The sequence below is a fragment of the Lemur catta genome, chromosome 4, assembly GCF_020740605.2.
Source record: "Lemur catta isolate mLemCat1 chromosome 4, mLemCat1.pri, whole genome shotgun sequence".
In the NCBI taxonomy this organism is placed as follows: Eukaryota; Metazoa; Chordata; class Mammalia; order Primates; family Lemuridae; genus Lemur; species Lemur catta.
Window position 1 is genome coordinate 105,017,607 of NC_059131.1, and position 18,167 is coordinate 105,035,773.

Here is an 18,167-nt window from a genome sequence, read left to right on the forward strand (position 1 = left end):
CCCGGCGCAAAGGGGCGCCGCGCGCGTAGCCGCCGCCGCGCTGACCTCCCGCCCCGGCCGGCTGCTGCGCCGAGCCCCGGCGGCCAACGAAGCCAGGCGCCCAGAGGGCCCGGAGGAGGTGGCGACAGGGCTCTGTATGGCCGCTCCCTGCTGGCGGGCGGTGTGCGCCGCGGAGCTCGCAGGCGGCGCTTCGGGCTCGGAGCGGCTCTGAGCCGCGCCGCCTGCAGAGACCGACCCGGCCGTTCGGCGGAGCCGCGGGCAGGGACCCAAGGAGCAGGAGGCGGCGGCGGCAGCGGTGGTTTCTCCCAAAGGGCGATGTGGCCGGCCGGCGCGGGCACCAAGCTGCCCTGTCCCCGGGACTCTGCGCTCCGGCGGGCGGCTTTCTCTGGGAACCTCACGGCCCTGCCTTCTCACCTCGTGCCCGCCGGCCGCAGCGTCCGGGTCTTCATCAGCGCCAATCCCGAAGGTAAGTCCCTCTCTCGGCTTTGCCGGTCCGTCCTTCTGTCTGTCCTCGCTGCGGGAGCCGGCGGGTGTACCTGGTGCGCCCTATGCTCCCTTCCTCCAGCTAAGGCTGTGGCAGCCCTGAGCGCGTGGGAATTTAATTTGAATCACTTTTATTCTCCCCTCGCTCGTCCGCTGTGCCTGCTGACTTCACCTGGGACGCCCATTCTTACCCCCCACCCTCCCTGGTTACTCTCCCCGGTCAAACTAAGAAACATCCACAGCATTAGCAGGAGCTTCTGGAAGCTCCATTCTGCCTCCACCACCACCCCCTTTTCCCTTTCCTTTAGCGGTTTCTGCTGCGAGGTTATCGCAAACGCAAACAGTAGGTCCTTTTGCTCTCGGCTCCGCTGGCAGCTTCCTGAATGGGGGCTCCTTTGCCACTTGCTCCCGAGGTGAGGTGAGCAGTGTTCCCTGAGACGCGCCTCTTGCAGGTGCGACGGTACCCTTGCCTTGGGGGCCGAAGGCCCGCGCAGGTAGAGGGGACGCGCACCGCGCGTCCCGGGACAGGCTTTGCGGGGGAGCGCTCAGGATGAGTTCATCTCCTCCGTTAGGTCCCCAGGCTTGCTGTCCCCGGGGTCTAGAGCCTGGCCCACTCAGTCGTGCTCCCGCTCGAGGCCAGGCACCTGCCAGGCGCTGGGCCAAAACTTGTTGATACACTGCGTTCACAGTCGCGGCGGCTGAGCGCCGGGTGGTCAAATCCTGTCCATCACTGCCTTGCAGCTCTGAGTCCTGAATGTTAGATTTCATTCCCAGTGAGTGGGGAAAAGGAAGAATGTATTTGTCTGGGGCTGGATAAAACTGCAGGGATTCCTCTCTTCTAGGAAAAAAAATGTTCGGCCATAAGATGAGTTTATAGGAGATGGAAATAGCTGTGAGAGATTGGAGAATTAACTTTCCCTGCGCTTTAACAAGCCTTGGGTCTTATTTTTACAGAATGAAAGAAAAAAGAAAGTTTACATTCGAACAATCATTGGATAGAATCCTCATTTGAAAACCCAAGGATCGGGTTGCTTGTGGAAAGCATTCAGAAAGAACCAATAAAAGTAACTTTCTAGAAAATTATCATTTACCCCCAAAACATGGCACTACCACTAGTTTTAGGTAAAGCTCACATTATGACAAGGGAATTGGGGAAAGAAATAGGTACCATGCGCTAATTAGTATTAGGACTACACACTTTCCGGGGAGAGCATGATTGTCCTTCTATCTGTTTACAGCTCGCTTTCACAGAACTTAACTAAGGAGCCTTTTAGGAAGATACACTACACTCTCAAAAAGTCATTCTGTCTCAGATATGTTCCAGGATTTTTACCTAAATTTAGATTTAAAAAAAAAACCAAACATGGAAATATGCAGCCTATTAAGGATTTAAGGAAATCTGCAAGTTTTGTGTTGCTTTTTAAAATATCGCTAAAGCACTTTTAAAGTGTTTCAGAGAATTATGTTAGAAAATGTTTGGTTTTGAAATTTTTAATTCTCCTGAGCTTTTAAAAATGTCTTATGAAAAGTGTTTAAATCTGGTGATGTGAAGCCAGTTAAATCACTCTTTTCCTTTAAAAAAAGCTGCTTCTAAAATACAATGAAAATTCTGTTAATATCATGAGTAGTTGGTTTTTTTCTCACTTTAAATTTGCAATTTCAGCTGGGCAAGGTGGCTCAAGTCTGTAATCCTAGCACTCTGGGAGGCTGAGGCGGGAGGATCGCTCAAGGTCAGGAGTTCGAGACCAGCCTGAGCAAGAGAGAGACCCCGTCTCTACTAAAACATAGAAAGAAATTATCTGGCCAACTAAAAATATATAGAAAAAATTAGCTGGGCATGGTGGCGCATGCCTGTAGTCCCAGCTACTCGGGAAGCTGAGGCAGGAGGATTGCTTGAGCCCAGGAGTTTGAGGTTGCTGTGAGCTAGGCTGACGCCACGGCACTCACTCTAGCCCGGGCAACAGAGTGAGACTCTGTCTCAAAAAAAAAAAAAAATTGCAATTTCTAGGATAAAAATAATGAGTTTATAGTGAGTCATCTTAATATTTCATTAATATACAAGATTAATGTCATTTTTCTTAAGCCTGTCCATGTGATTCTTCAAAATCCTTAGTTTCTTGAAATAAAAGCTTTAGCATACATTAATTCTAGGAAAGCAAACAGGAGAAAGGAGACAGTCATGTCACTTGAGCACTGTTTGAGCTGGACAGCTTCCACACTAATCTTTTAAAATAAAACAGAAATGTGAAGCTTACCTGGGAAGTTTCAATAGGAGCAGATCCTCAAATTTTATCCAAATCAGAGAGCCGGTAGCATATTGAATAACAAAGACAGAGGTGGGCATTTTTAATGATCTGAACATGAACCTTCAAATCTTGGTAAATGCTCTGTCAGAGGCAGCACTTGACCGTAGTATCTTTATGGATGCAATTTAAAAAGCAAATGGTTGTGTTTTGGTACAATCCAGTATTAGATTCTTGGCCAGTGCTGAAGAGTCTGTCTGCTGTCAAATTAAGACAAAGAACATTATCTCATGCTTTCCTTTACAAGCACAAATCCAATTTATGTTCTAAATAAAAGCTGTTTTGTATTGAACTCACAGAAATACTTTGAGAATCCAGCAAGGCTCTTCCTTAAATTATAGTTTTAATAGGCATTGCTTTACAAGGCTTATATGGAATTTTCCCATCAGTAATGAAGATAATACATGCATTTAGGGAGGAAAAATTATTTTCCCATATGTTAGATTATTCAATATTTTGATTTTCATTTCCATCCTCATACAACTCTCTGAGGGTGGTGAATCTGGAGGTGTTCTGCCTATTTTACGGATGAGAAAACTGAGTCTGTATCAAATTAAGCTGCTTGCCTAAATTCATACAGCAGAGTAAAACAGAGTGGAGCCCATATGACGCTCAAAACACATCTTTTGGTACTCTTTGGCCAGGCTAGGCTCCTGTGGAATATCTCTGTGAAATATCTCACACTCCCATGGACAAGAGAATAAGCTGGGTGTGGCAGATAGGTGCTGTCCAGCATCTTCTCACTGTCAGGCTTCAAGAGTATGAATAGCTGAAAGGGCACATGGCTGCCCTGACCCACTTTGCTCCCACCAAGAGGTAGCCTTAGAGCATTCAAGGGAATTTCAGGAAGTGCTGGATGCTAATGGACATGTTCCTGTCCAGAAGTATATCTGCATCTGGCCAATCCCTGCCATGTGGAAGATTCTGGAGAAGGACCCCTCTGGGGGAGGCAATAGCATTATCCCAGATTTTCTTAAATGGATGGGCCTTGGACTTCATCTAGTCCCACCTCCCACCCAACATAGAAATCCCATCTGTGGCATCTTTATCAATCCTTGGAAGTTTTTTAGTCATTTAGCTACTGTCTTTCTGCCAGAACCGCACTTATACCTCCTTGGAAAAATGATTTTTAAACACATGTAATACCCTCCCACTGTGATTAGCCTAAACAGCCTGTGCATATGGAGAGAAGAGGAACCTGCATGATTCTCTCCCCCATTAGAGTTTAAGAGCCCGCCTCTTCCTTTCCTTGATTCTTTATCAATTTGGAATAAGGTAAAGTCTTAGCAAAAAAAGGAAGACCAAAATGTCCCCTTTACTACTGATTAAGAACTGGCACAGGTCTGTAATCCATCAATCCCTTATCTATGATCCTCTGGGCCAGATGTGATTTTGGACTTTTTTTTTTTTTTTTTTTAGATTTCGGGGAAAAATATCTATATACTGTTTAGTATATGGGGCCTAAGTAAATACTCCATATCAAATATGAATATGTCTGTAAGTAAACATGACGTCGCTCTATGTTGTTGTGCAGAACTTTCTATAATGCTGGAAATGTCTTTATCTGAGATGGCAGCAACAGGCACATGTGGCTACAGAGCACTCGACATGTGACTGAGTTTTGAATTTTATTTAATTTCAATGAGTTTAAGTTTAAATAGACACGTGTGGCTACTGGTTATTGTATCAGACAGCAAAGCTCCAAGTGGAGTGATAAAGATTGTAAGTAGCTTCATTGTCAGTTAAGGTCAGGTTTGGCTGTTAGTGACTTAGGTCACTTCAGGTTTTGTTGCCAGATGGATTGGGGGAAACCTTTTATTTTCAAATCGTTGGGGATTCTGGAATTGCAGGTAAGAGATATGGACTTTTGTTGGAGAATAGAGTTTTAACTGCAGGCAAGTGAGTTTCCCAATATTGAACCCCAGAATTACACAGACTTGCCCTCCCACTCACTGTCAGCAATGGGTGGGACACAGAGCATCCTCCCCAGCCCATGAGCAGAGCCAACCCCTTTAAAACTTAAGATGTGGTGGAGCAGAGAAGAATGGCAGTTTTACTTACAAGAGAAAGAAGCGGCTGGGTTATCATGCTCGGATTTGTCTTCCAACTGCAGCCATCAGATTAAGACTGTTCTCCTCCCCTAAGGAGTAATTGACAGCATCCACTGTCAGGGCTGCTATGCTAGTGCATCTCCGTCTGCGTAGAAAATGACATCTGGAGTGCAGAAGAAGATACTCTAACCCCTACCTTTGTGCATTTTTCTGCCCACTCAGATTTCTGCACTGGTCATCTTTAAGAGTTGTGCACTCTTGTCTGCAGTGTTGAAGATCAGATGTTCAGATCATTACCACTTAGATTTCTTTTGTGTGCGTGACTTTGCATCTTCCCAGACTCTTCTCCATGCCTTTGGAGTCTCGGTGGGAAAGGTTGTTCTCCGTTTTGATGGAAGCCACAGCTAAGAGATATGTTTTCCCTTCTTATGTGTGCACGGGCTCATTTGCTACAACCAGCAGTCATTTGTTTTAGCTTGCGTTCTGGGGAAGAGCCAGAAAGATCTGCATGGAGAAATTCACATGAAACCTATCAGTATTCTTCACCATTATTCTTCTTAGCTTTCCTACTATCCTGATTATTTCCATGGCTCAATTATGAGTAATGGGAGAAAATACAGCAAAAAATCACATATATATTAATGTAAATGTGTGTATGTGTGTGTGTGTGTGTGTGTGTGTGTGTGTATACAGAGCCCTTTTGATACCACAGGAACATCTTTAAAAACTAAGAGTCTTCAAGGAAAATGTACTGAGTTGATATTTTATGATAAATATATGTAGAACATTTATAATGAATGAGTTCTGAAATTTTAGTGATTATATCTTCTAAGTCCTTAAGCAGACATTATTCGGGCAGGAGAAGGTATTAGCTATGAGGTAAACTTGGGATCCAGGCTTCCTAAATTCAAAGCCTCAGTCCACTATTTTGATTCTATGATTTCTTGAGCAAGTTGTTTCACATCTTTCTTCTCAGTTTCCTCATCTGGAAAGGAGGACAATAACAGTGCCTGCTTCACAGGGTTATTGAGAAGGTTAAGCTAATGGAGTCAAAACACTTAGAACAGTGCTGGGCACATAGTAAATATTAAGTAAATGTTAGCTGTTCTTATCATTATTATCATCATTATTATTTTTCCACTATGATCCGGACAATGCAGATATGTTTGTACAAACATAAATTAGGCATATCCTGGAAGGAATGCCGTCCATAGAGGCATGTCAGGTAGAACCTAGAATAGGCAACCATTGCTTGTGTTCTGAGAAATGCATTGGTAGTCAGTTTCATCACTGTGTGACCATGGTGGAGTACTTACACAAACCTTAGATGGTTAGCCTACCACATACCTGGGCTACATTGCGTAGCCTGTTGTTCCTAGGTTACAAACCTATACAGCATGTTACTGAACTGAATACTGTAGGCAGTTGTAACACATGGTAAGTATTTGTGTATCTAAACATAACTAAACATAGAAAAGATACAATAAAAATACAGTATTATAATTTTACGGGACCACGGTCATATATGTGGCCCCTTGTCAGCCAGAACATCTATATGTGGCACATCACTATGGTAGAATAGAAACTGCTCTAGATCTTTCATGAAATTAGGTGCTTCCAAAAATCACTGTAAGGGTTGGAGGAGTAAAAGTCAGGGGTACTGCTGGGTATCTAGTTTCCAGAGGGCAGGAAACTGTAGAAAGCCCTGCCCCCGGGTACTGGCTAGCTGGCCACCATCTGCAGAAACACACATCTACTGAAACCCGCGTGTCAGCCACCATGACTGGTGGCAGAGGAACTTTCTTGGTTCCCTTTGTCCTCCAGATCTCATGCAGGTGCATTTCTTTGGCAGACCTAGAATTGCATTTGCACCTTGTCAACAAGCAAATCTAGGAGCTTACAGGCTTGCAGCCCCTACACTAAAAGCAAGAGAATAGAAGGAAGGGGCAATGGATACTCAACACCAAGAAACAGTGTCCAGCCCAGGATGAAGCAGGCACATTCACTCACTCAACTAGTAATTATTCATGAAGCACCTACTCTATAAGGAGTGCTTTTTGGTGCTTCGAATACTGAAGTAACAAAAGAAAACAGGTCTCTGCTCTTAATGGAGTCTACATAAATGTAGGTGATGAGTACTGTGCTAATAATATAAGCAAAGCATTAAAGGGGCACTAAGGAGGGTTATGTAAACCACCTGGGAGGGGGGATCACAGTGAGTGTTGGGAGGGCTTCCCAGACAAATGAATAGAGCCAGGGTTTAGAAACTGTTCTGCATGATAATCGAATATGAGGCAGAGCAATGATGAGCTCTCAACAGGGAATAGAAAGAAATAGCTTTATTATTCAGCAAAGAGCTTTCATCTTTTTGAATAGGAGTGGAGCTGATGTCTTGAGGTGATATTATCATTTGCCCCCGAAGGTGGCTCATTTAGAATGACATTTGAAAGAAGGCATGACTTGGACTATAAAGGTACACTATATACAAACAGATCATGACTTGGTGGTTTAAAATATCAGTTACAGATCTTTTAAAATTCTTGTTACACCAAGAAGTAATACCATTTGCTATTTGAAAAGGTTTCTGTAAGTTTGTATTTTATTTCTGTTTCAGTTGTCTATTCCTGTGTGTCAACCCACACCAAAACTTTAGTGGCTTAAAACAGCAGTCATTTATCATTGTCACAGGTCTGTCCTTGGTATTTTGGGCAAGGCTTGGCTGGGTGGTTCTTCTGCTCCACAGGGTGTTGAATGGAGCCAGTCACTCAACTGCTTTCAGGTAAGCTGAGGCTGGGCTGGGCTGGTGGGCTGGAAGGTCCAGGAGGGCTTGATTCTTATGTCGGCACCTTGGTGCTCCTCCATGAGGGAGTCCTCTCTCTCTTTCTCTCTCTCTCCTTCTCTTACCCTCTCCCTCCCTCCCACCTCTTTCCCTCTCTCCAACTTTTCTCTCATCTTTCAGGAGTCTAGCCTAGTATTCGTTGTAGGGGGTTGGGTTTCTCAGAGAAAGGAAATGAGAGCTGCCAGACTTCTTAAGGCCTGAGCTTGGAAGTCCCAGAATGTCACTTCCACTACATTCTGTCACTGATGCAAGTCCTTAGGCTGGCCCAGATCCACAGTACAGAGGCATACATTCCATTTCTTAATGTGAGGAGAGGTATGTGCATACAGGGAAGGGAGGAATTAATGGTGAAAACCACCATAACCTCCCAGTTATATTGTGTGGTTTCCTTGACCTTCCTTTGTCATGATTAAATGGGATAACACACAGAAAGTGCATAATCCAGTGGCCTTGCATCTAACAGGTGTTCAACAAGTGTTAATAATTAGCTGTTGTTATTATTACTGTGTGTTGTTGAGGGTTGAGAATGATTCAGTAAATAGCACCCTTCTTCCCCTCTCAAGTTCTGAACTAACTGGAAATTATTTGTTGAAAAAACACCAAGAGTTTACAGATAGATCAAAAATATCACCATTTTTTTCCTGATAAAGGAAATAATGGAGAATGCTTTTACGGTTCCTAATACTAAACAGCAGAATTAGACATTCTTCCAGCCACTCACTGGCAAAGGTAGGCCCCAGAAACCCTCCACCGTGTGGCCTGCCCCACAAACCCGAGCCTGGAGGAGAGAGCAAACCCATGCTCCCTGGACAGGGCAGGTCCCAGGGGAAGGAGTGAGCAGGTGGGCCGAGCTTGCCTGCTCTGTTATTCCCAGGTTTTCCAGGTCTGGGAAGGGTGAGTGGGGAGATAAAGAGAGTCCAGACAGGAGCATCTTGCATTGTGGCCACATATCTAGTATGAAGAAGAGAAGACAATGAGTTGTAAGCTATGAAAAATAAGAGCAGGAACTGTACGCAGATATCGGTATCAGAATACTTTCGTAAGGTGAGTGCTTAGAATGGTCTTGGGAAAGACTCACTTCATCTCTCCAGACATAAGTTGTTTTAAACCACTAATTTTTAGTTGGATTGATGTGCAGCAATAGATAACTGAAAAATAACATAAAAACCCACAAGCACCTTTTAAAATGACAAATGATGAAATTCCTACAGAGTAATAGGAAGTAATTGGGTTTGATAAAAACGAAGGCTCTTTGAGAATTTGAGAAATTCCTGATAATAACTGACATGACAATATGTATTTCACTAATACAGCAAGAAATTGTCCTCAAGTAACCAGCTTTGTGCTCTAAACATTGCATGGATTCAAATCTAAGGGAACTATAGATCTGTTACATAAGTATTCGGACATTAAAGATTGTCTGTTTACAAACATAGAGCAACTGTAATAAGCCAGGCAGTTTAAAGTTCTTTTTAACTCAAAAAAATTCTAATTTTTGCTTTTAATGGTCATATGATTTATATAAATATAAAACTTGTAGCAGTGCCTCAAAAGCATATGTTGGTGCTGAGTTATCATGCATAATCAATCTGGAAGGAAGTGTAGTGCTATTAACTTAAAGACACTCTTGTGGCACTTCTTCAAAGATTTAGCTTCCATTGCAATTTTTGTTGAAACCAAACAGGACTCATTCTGCAAATTAAAGCGTGTTGGCTAATGTATAATTACAAAAAAGAGCTATGTGATAGAAAGTTAATGAAAAGATGAAAAACTGCAGCTTGGATGCAATTCAAAGGGAATAAAACCCCCTTTTAATGAAATACTTCCTTGAAATCTCATTTTCATTCTAAAATATCTCAAAGACTGTAACATGGCACACTCAGAGCAGAGAGCAAAGCACAGATGTCAGGTGTCTTATTCCTAGAGTGATTACAGAATTAAACTCGGAAATGAAATCACAAAACTGAAAGGGTGTCCTTCATAATGCTTAATCTGATCTGTTACATACAGTGTCATTCAAAGAGATTCTTGCCACTGAATATATTTTCTTCAGATTTTATTCTTAGCATCAGCTGAAATATTTATTATTAGTAGATACCCATTGTGTATGAGCAAACTCCTAATTGGTTGGTGTGGAGAGTTACAAAGGAAGTAAGAGACACATACTGCTGTTTTTATTCTTTAGACTCATTCATCTAGGAAACAGGACAAACGCAACTATCAAAAAATATAAACAGCTGTGAAGGGGATATTTGCATGCAAAGGCCAGTTGGAATAATTGGAATCGAGTTGTTGTATCTGATAGCCCTGTTAAGCATGAGCTATTCAAATTTAGCCAAAGGGAGAGACTTCACCTCTAAAAAAAAAATCTGCCTACTGTAGAGGCGAGGCCAGTGGGGAACTGGTCCAGCTGTAGGTGAAGGGAACAAGTCAACATCCAAGAGAGGGCACAGTTTTTGAAGAGAAAGCCTTTGATACCAGAGAGCCTGATAGATAATGTATAAAGGTTTCCCCAGCAAGTGAGCAAAGCATATGCTGAAATTTTAATTTCTTTGAGAGTAAGAGGAGTAGCTCTAGAGTTTACTTAGATTATAATTAGGGGAGTTTGAACAGGTGCAGAGCTTGAAGGTCTTGGGCACATGACTCCCTTTCTGAGGTGGGGACATAAGATGGGGACATGTGGAGGGGCCCAGGGTAGCAGAAAGAGTCTGGCAAATGCAGTAGGATCCAGTCCCTAGTCATAAGAGATCTGAGGCCCTGGGACAATGCACAAGTCTCCTGTCAAGACTGGAACCCAAGGCCAGAACTGCAGCCTGAGTAAGATGACCCTGAGTCCCAGAGGTTTGAGATTGAAAATAGTACTAAACATTTCCTGGCTGAAGTTACTGCTCGGCCCAGGGAGTGGGAACAGCCACCACCATGGTGGGTGGCACAAGGTGTGGCTCCAGGCGAGGCAGAGGATGGATGCAGGGGCTGAGTGGCAGGAAGCATTATTCAGAAGGAATAAAGAATTCAGAACAATATTTGAAAGATGAGAAAGACATAATTGTCCTAGCTGAAGAAGAGCTGTTCCAGGGAGAAGGAATAGTGTATTTCCAGGGAGCCCGGTGAGTCTCGTTTCTGAATCAGCAGCGGCTGCAGAACACTTTACGAAGATGTGGGGCCACATTCAGGCACAGTGGGAAGGAGAGCATCACCGATGGTGGTGTCAGCTCAGGAATGAGGAGCGGTCTACGTCCTTCCTTACGCAGCACGTGTGTGACTGCAAACACTGGGCTAGAGAGAAGGGACAGTGCTACAGAGAGGGAGAGGGCTTTGCGTTGTTCCACTGGGGCCAAAGCAGAGGCAACAAGCCAGAGTGAAATCGGAAAATTCTGCCCAAGAAATAACTGGTGAGAAATTTTCTTGCCCAGATGACAGAACTGGTAGAATCACAGCTTTCTAAAGGGAGAAACTATTGTGGAAACTTAAATAGACTGGAAATCTGCTTGTGTGTGGTGGAACCTGCAGACTGGTTTGTTGCTAAGCAAAGAGTAGTCTCAGCAAAAGATCACACTCAGTTGACAATATTCCAGAAAACTCTAATTAAAATGAAATTCAGCAATACTGAGGTCACTGTGTGATAAGGGGAGAAAGTTAACCAAAAATATTAAATGCTAATAGAAAAGAAAGAAAATCTGCTAAGAATACTGAGAAGATGACATGAAAATATAAAGTTCCCTTTTAAGCCCAGGTTCTTTACTCAGAAGTCTAAATCTGTATACAGAAGCAATTGCAATAACAATAAGAATATGTAGGAAAAAATGAAAAAAGATTCAGACCTTCTGTCCTCTAAGAAGCTACCATTTGGAGGTATTATCCACGAAGTCATGGGGGATAAGAACATTCACAAATTAGGGAATTTCACAGTTTAATAAAATCACAACTGACCTGGAAATGTCATAAGGTGTTAGGGTTTTGCAACATGGCCCTCAAATCCTTTGGCACTCCTCCCACTGAGGAGTGGGGTCTGTGGCTTCTCTCCTTGAAGGTGGCCTTGTGACTGATTCAGCCAAGAGAATATAGACATGGTGCTGCACCAGTTGCTGGGCCTAGGCTTTTAAAAATTGGCCATTTCCACTTTCTGTCTTTTGAAACACTTGTTCTTAGAACCCAGCTGCCTCATGGAGAGACCCCTGAGGAGAGAGTGGGCGACAGCCAGCACCACTTTGCCAACAAGGAGGGTGTGCTATCCTGGACATGGAGCTCTAGCCCCGCAGAGCTGTCCCGGCTGCCTGATGCCATATGGCACAGACTGGCCTTCCCACGGCACTCTGCATGGATGGAAGAGTCAAGGGAAAAATGAAAGTTGTTTTCAGCCACTGATTTGGGTTTGGTGTGCAGCAATAGATAAATGAAATTAGCAAAATAAGTGCATTATAGTATGTACCGGCTAAGAATAAAGAATTTGGAGGTTAGATCCAGATTTGAGTCCCAAGATTTGTTATAAACTTGGGTAAGGTATTTAGTCTCTTCGAGCTACATTTCTTTTCTGAAAATTGGGAAAATTGGGTTGTGGTGAGAAAGAAATGAAATACTATACGTAAGCACCTAAAACTGCTTGAAAGGTGCCAAGGACCAAAAAATTATAGGCCAGAATTTGTTAAAAACCCCAGAAATTAAAGAGCTAAAAGGGTTACAAAGGAATGAGAATTACTTGAATAACTTTAAAAAAAATTATGGCACAAAATGGGTCATTATTCTCAAATTACGCCACCTATTCAATCATGTATGCTTTTACCTAGAGGGTACTAGGTAAAAATATATTTTTAAAATTTTGGTTTAACACAAAAATATGAATTCAGCCCAAACTATAAGGTATTAAGTTAGCAAGTTACATCTCTAAATAATAGAGCAGAAAATAATTAAAAACAAAAATCTGGCAAAAACACATAACTCTTGAAACCATAGGTAGCAAGCAGAATTCAATAAAATGTCATTGAAAGAGAATAAAAAGTCAGCACTTCACCTTTTATTGTAAGATATGCTAAACTCTTATACTAAAAATCATAATTTCTTTCAACATAAAGCATGCCTTTAATGCTGCTTTAAATCTACATAAAGGCTCATATATCATTTTGCCGGTTCTGTTACTCTTTTAGACTCCAGTGCGCAGTTTGCTTGCCACAGATGTTCCAAAGAGCATGCGGTGCCCACGTGTGTGTGGGAAAGACCACGCTTGATAAAACTAGGCAGCCACAGCCATCTAGGAAGGCATTCAGTACAAATCTCACCAATGATTAAAAAAACTATTTAGTCGCAGGTGGTGGCTATTGTAGAGTGACCCAACCAACTCTATGTAACTTGATCATTTTTATCGTGCGCCTGCAGTGGTCACTGCAAGCCCATGTTACAGGAGGAAAAGAGCATGAATGTTCTTAGAGGGTGGATGTCTAGGGGGCAGGAGGACAGGAGGAGATGGGTCTCCTGAGTAAGTCAGCGCATGGCTGGGGATAGCTGAGTGATGACTTGAATCTGGAAAGCGTTAATCATTCATTTGCTCATTGATTCTGCCTCTCAAATCTAGGAGTAGAATGCAATGAGGGAGAAGTCCCAGGCATCCAGGAATTTTGAAACAGAAATAGTTTTTGTGTTTAAGTTTAGAGTTTGGTGCTACTTGAGGAGAACTAGAAATTGAGGTAGTCCAGCTCCTCTGGGGACAGGGAGACAGAGTGCTGCGCGTCAGCAGGTGTGGGAAGGTGATGAATCTGCTTTCCTGCGTGTAGCTAATACACTTATCTAAAGAAAAGGAAATTTAGGGCTGAGCTAAATGCTTCTTTTACTGAGATTTTTTAAATATTTGAAACTCATTCTTTGGCCTTTGTGCTTATTGTATAATCCTTTCTTTTTGTTTTTCCTTACCTTTTTCCTTTTGGAAAATTAGTCTATCTCAATTGTGTCAAAGGGAAAAAAAGGATTTCATTTTTGCTGATATCACCAGCAGGATCAAAGCAGACCTGTGCCCTGGAGGCTGCTCAGTGTGTGGGTAAGCACGGGGGGGGGGGGGGGGGGGTTCCCCTTTTAAAACTCTGCCGACCTCCAGTGTGCGTGTAGATTTCCTCTGCAGCACCTGCGCAGGTGAAGGGGACGGCAGTGCAGGTTTCAAGGGCGTGAGTTTCATTGAATACCAGAACGTCTTCGAATCCCAACACCAGAATTCTAGATTCGCTACTGCCCCCCAGGGCTTATCAACTGTGTAACCTGGGGGAGGTTCTAGAACCTTGAGTCTTAATCTTTCCACCTGTCAATAACAACCCTATGTTGTGTATCTTACGGGGTTCTGAGGATTAAATTCTGATGTAGTATACAAACAGTGAACCCTATACAAAAGCAAACCATTACTCTTTGCTTAAAACTTTTCCGAGCATGTGAGACTTAAACTGCTTCGTAAGCAAATATTAAGGAATTATGCCACAGTATAATTAACTGACATTTAATACTCAAACAACGCAGGTGGTCAAGAAATACTTGATGCAGTTTCAAAAGCCCTAAGAGCAAGTGAAGAGGAGGTAATGGCATCTGGGGGGCTGTGAGGGTCTTCCTCCTGACCTGACTTATCTTAGTACACCAGGGCCGAGTCCAGGTCACAGATCTTATCCCCCTCATGTCCCTGATGTCTCTCAGTGCCACCACCAGGGATCTAACCATCTGTCAATATACCAAACATTCCATGTCTGTGTGGCTCCCTGGTCCTTTGCTCATGCAGGCGGGTCTCCCCCAGAGGACAGCTGGGTCCCCACAGACATGGCTGCAGAGACCCAGCCCTGGGGCCCCCACACCTGGAGGCTAGAGCTCCCATCCAGCCACAGTCCATGGGTGTAGCTCCCCAAATTCTGCTGTAGCCCCCGCAGGGAGGGCTGGGTGAGAGGAAAAGGATGTCTTCCTACTCTCCAGGGAAGCGGGGACTGAGGGATGAGGTGAGATGAGATTTCCTCCATGACACTAGACAATAGCAGTGAATTTTTAAATTCCCAGGCTTTTCTCACAAAAACAATGAGAAATCAAATACTGCTAGTGTTATGGTCTGGCTGCATTATTATGACTTTGGGGACCAGTTAGGAACCTTGCCACCCTCTGTAACATTATTTTTATGGAGAAAGTTTCATTTTGTGTTTCATTTAAATCATATTCCATCAGGCTTATGTAACAGCTATTTAGAAGTTGGAGAGATTCGAACATTTTCACTAGAGAAGGTTCTTGTTCTCTGATGGCATCGTGTGTGCATGTGTATAACGTTCTTGTCCTTGAGGTGCCAATGAGGTGGTAAGGAGGCATGAAAGGGACTAAAAGTTCTTGGCTTCTGCTTCTGATTTGAACAGTGGCTCTGGGAATCCTCTTTGGGACTCATTTTCCTCATCTGTAGACTGTGGTGGTTGAAAAACAGGGTCTCTCGGGCCTCTTCCAACTTCAATATTACATGATTTCATTTCTCTGAAACTCCCAGGCAGGCAGTGCCATTTTGTTTTCTTTTTGTGGAGAGGAAGTGGGGGTCTAGCTCTGTTTTATTAACTTTGTGTATGAGCCTACTCCATTGTCTGACAAATAGTAATAATATCACCTGTCCTCCCCACCTCAGAAGTTTATCATAATAATGGAGGGAAAACTTCAGTGTTTTGAAACTGCAGTGTATTACATAAATGTAAACTATTTATTATTTGAACATGGAGAGTATAACAAGGAGTACAACAGAGTAAGTGGGAAATAGCTCCAGGATTTGGGAACACCCTTCCACCTGTTCCTTATTCAAACTGGAAAGTGTAAGTAGGGTAAAATAAGCATAAAAGACCCCTTCTTTTAGGTTGATCAAATATCACTGAGGTTTGCAGTACGGCAGTTGAGTATGAACTCCTGGAAAGGCGGGATTAGATTTCTGTCCTGAATTGTGTAATGGAATCCATTGTGTGTGCACACACAACACAATACATACAAAGACTAGTGAATAATAGAGGTTAAAAGTTCAGACTCTGGAGTTGGAGATGTGGGTTTGAGACCTTGCTATGTGCCCTTTTCTGACTTGGTAACCTTAAACAACTTAATTTCTCTAATCTTTCATTTCCTTATCTCTAAATATCCCAGGATTCTCATGAGGCTTAAATGTTATAAAGCTTGTGGAATGTTTAACACATGCTTGGCACAATGAGCTCTCATTAAACATTAACTGGAGTGACTCACCATTACAATTAGTAGCTTCGTTATCTCCTTATCTAGGAGCTGCTGAGGACTCAGCTAGTGAAGAAGAGATGTCAAGCCTGGCTCAACCAGCTGGCACTCATTAAAAAAATGCTCATCTGCTCGCGGTATCCGTGTTGCCCACTCAATAGGAGAGGGAAGGACGTGTGACATGATGATACAGTGAGGAAACATTTATATTCTGTTTGTTTATAGTAAGCCAGAATGTTGATTTCCAACTGTCTGTCAAGGTTGACATCTTAAAAGGCCATATTTATTATAAACATTTCAAAAATTGCTTCTGAAGAATTACCATCAGAAGTAAGTCGTAAGCCACAAAAGTAGGCCTGCCTTCCTGCTTCACAGTCAGACCCGTGTCGTCAGAAAGTCACAAGGATCACTTACTGCTTACCGTTCACTTATATGTAAACAAGTATTTATTGAGGGCTTTCCACATGCAAGAAACAATTCTAAGCCCTGACGATAAAGTATTTAACTATGTTAAATAACTGTGTTTGTTTAAACTGTGTTTAAATAACTATGTTATTATGCAAACATGCATAGCTCCTACTCTCATGGTGCTCACATTCTGATGGAGGGACTAAAATGTAAATGCACGAATAAATAAAATCAATTACAGTGTAATGTTTATAAAGTTTGTGGAAGTAATAAATATGGTGAAGGAAAACAAAGCAAGGTAAGTAGACAGTAATGAGCAGTTACTCTCTCCCAGTTAATGGATGGTCATATAAGGTCTGTCTGATGAGATACTGTTTGAACAGAGACATTTAACAGTGAAGGAAAGAGCCAAGCAGATAGATGGAGAACAAACGTTTCTACCATAGGAAGTAGTAAGTGCAAAGGCCCTGTGGCAGAGCCTGCCTTGAGTGTTAAAGGAACAGCAAGATCAGTATAGTGGAAGGTAGGTGGAGGGAAGGGTTGTTTTCAAAAAATTTAATACTCCTGTATGGTGGACACCATCCAACCGGGACAGAAGGCATTTATACACATCCAGTAAGTGTGTCTGCTGAGCGTCAACCATGGTAGGAAATGGGATCAAGGAGCATGTGGAGGCCAGGTCATGTGGGGCCAGCATGTTATCTCACCATAGTTATTAGTCTTAGCTCCAGAAGCCAACTTTGTCCATAAAGGAGACAGATTTTCACTATTTATTCATTTAGGGAGTATTTTCATTCATTGATTCAACTCATTTTTAAAAGTGATTCAACGAAGATTCCATAGTGGCTGTACCAATTTACATTCCCACCAACAATGTACGCGGTTTCTACACCCTCTCCACACTTCTCTTTTGTCATTTTGATAATAGCCATCCTGGCAGTTGTGAGGTGGTAGCTCACTGTAGTTTTGATTTGCATTTCCCTGATGATTAACCAATATTGTTGGAAAGGGGGTACAACAACATCGCTGGGATATGTATATTCTGGAAGGTTTGTTAAATCTGATCTGGGTTTCCTCACCCCCTCCAGAAATTCAGTGGTTGATTCAGTGTCCCTGTAGGATAGTAAGATGTGGAATCTAACCTGCATCTCCCTGGGATACTCAGGCCTCTGTGAATTAAAATGGAAATGGATAAAAGACATTGAAGTTGGATCTTTAGAGGGAGTGATTGGCAAAGTGCCCCAAACCTTGAGAATAGACTCATAATAATAGAGGGAAAAAATCTATTCATATGTAGCTGGATATACAGGAAATCCTCTCTGGGGTGGCAGAGGGTGACGTCAATCTCTGTCTCTGGGTGCCCAAAAATGGCATAAGATGCTTCTTATTATAGCTCCAGGTGGATTCCCTGCCACATCTTCTAACCAGAACTCCTTGAAAACCTGTTACAAGAGCTTTGAGAAGGGAAACTAAGGCAACAACCCATTTGGGAGCCCATTACAACGTTGATGGGGCAAGGACCACCAGCACTACTATGTCTGTCTCAGTGACGGCAGCAGTAATGGCTTTGAGATTCATGGGGCTTACCAGCAGAGGCCTGGGTGAATGTCACCTGTGGCATTTTCCAGCCCAGCAGCAGCTGTGATGTGACCCCCATTAGGGACAACAGGGGCTGCATGGTACAACTTTCTCAGCTGCTGAGATCCCAGGGCACTCTGTATATATTAGAACTTACGATTGCATCAGGAAAATTTAGTGACCAACAAGGAGGACACATAAGCCATGTGTTTCATATCACGTAGTGACCAAGAGTCATATTGTCTATTTTTCATTCATTCGTACTTCTATTCATTTGTCCTATACTGGCTGTTAACTTCTCATTTA

The 18,167-nt window shown here is 42.9% G+C and overlaps 1 protein-coding gene across 1 annotated transcript in view; it reads left to right on the forward strand.

The window, feature by feature from the left end:
* Positions 1-315: 315 nt before the first annotated feature.
* The window catches only part of NWD2 (NACHT and WD repeat domain containing 2), a 167,653-nt gene continuing 149,801 nt past the window's right edge, over positions 316-18,167 (forward strand). The window contains exon 1 of the mRNA XM_045550496.1: positions 316-466. Within this exon, the coding sequence (XP_045406452.1) occupies positions 316-466 (151 nt within the window). The remainder of the gene's footprint in view (positions 467-18,167) is intronic.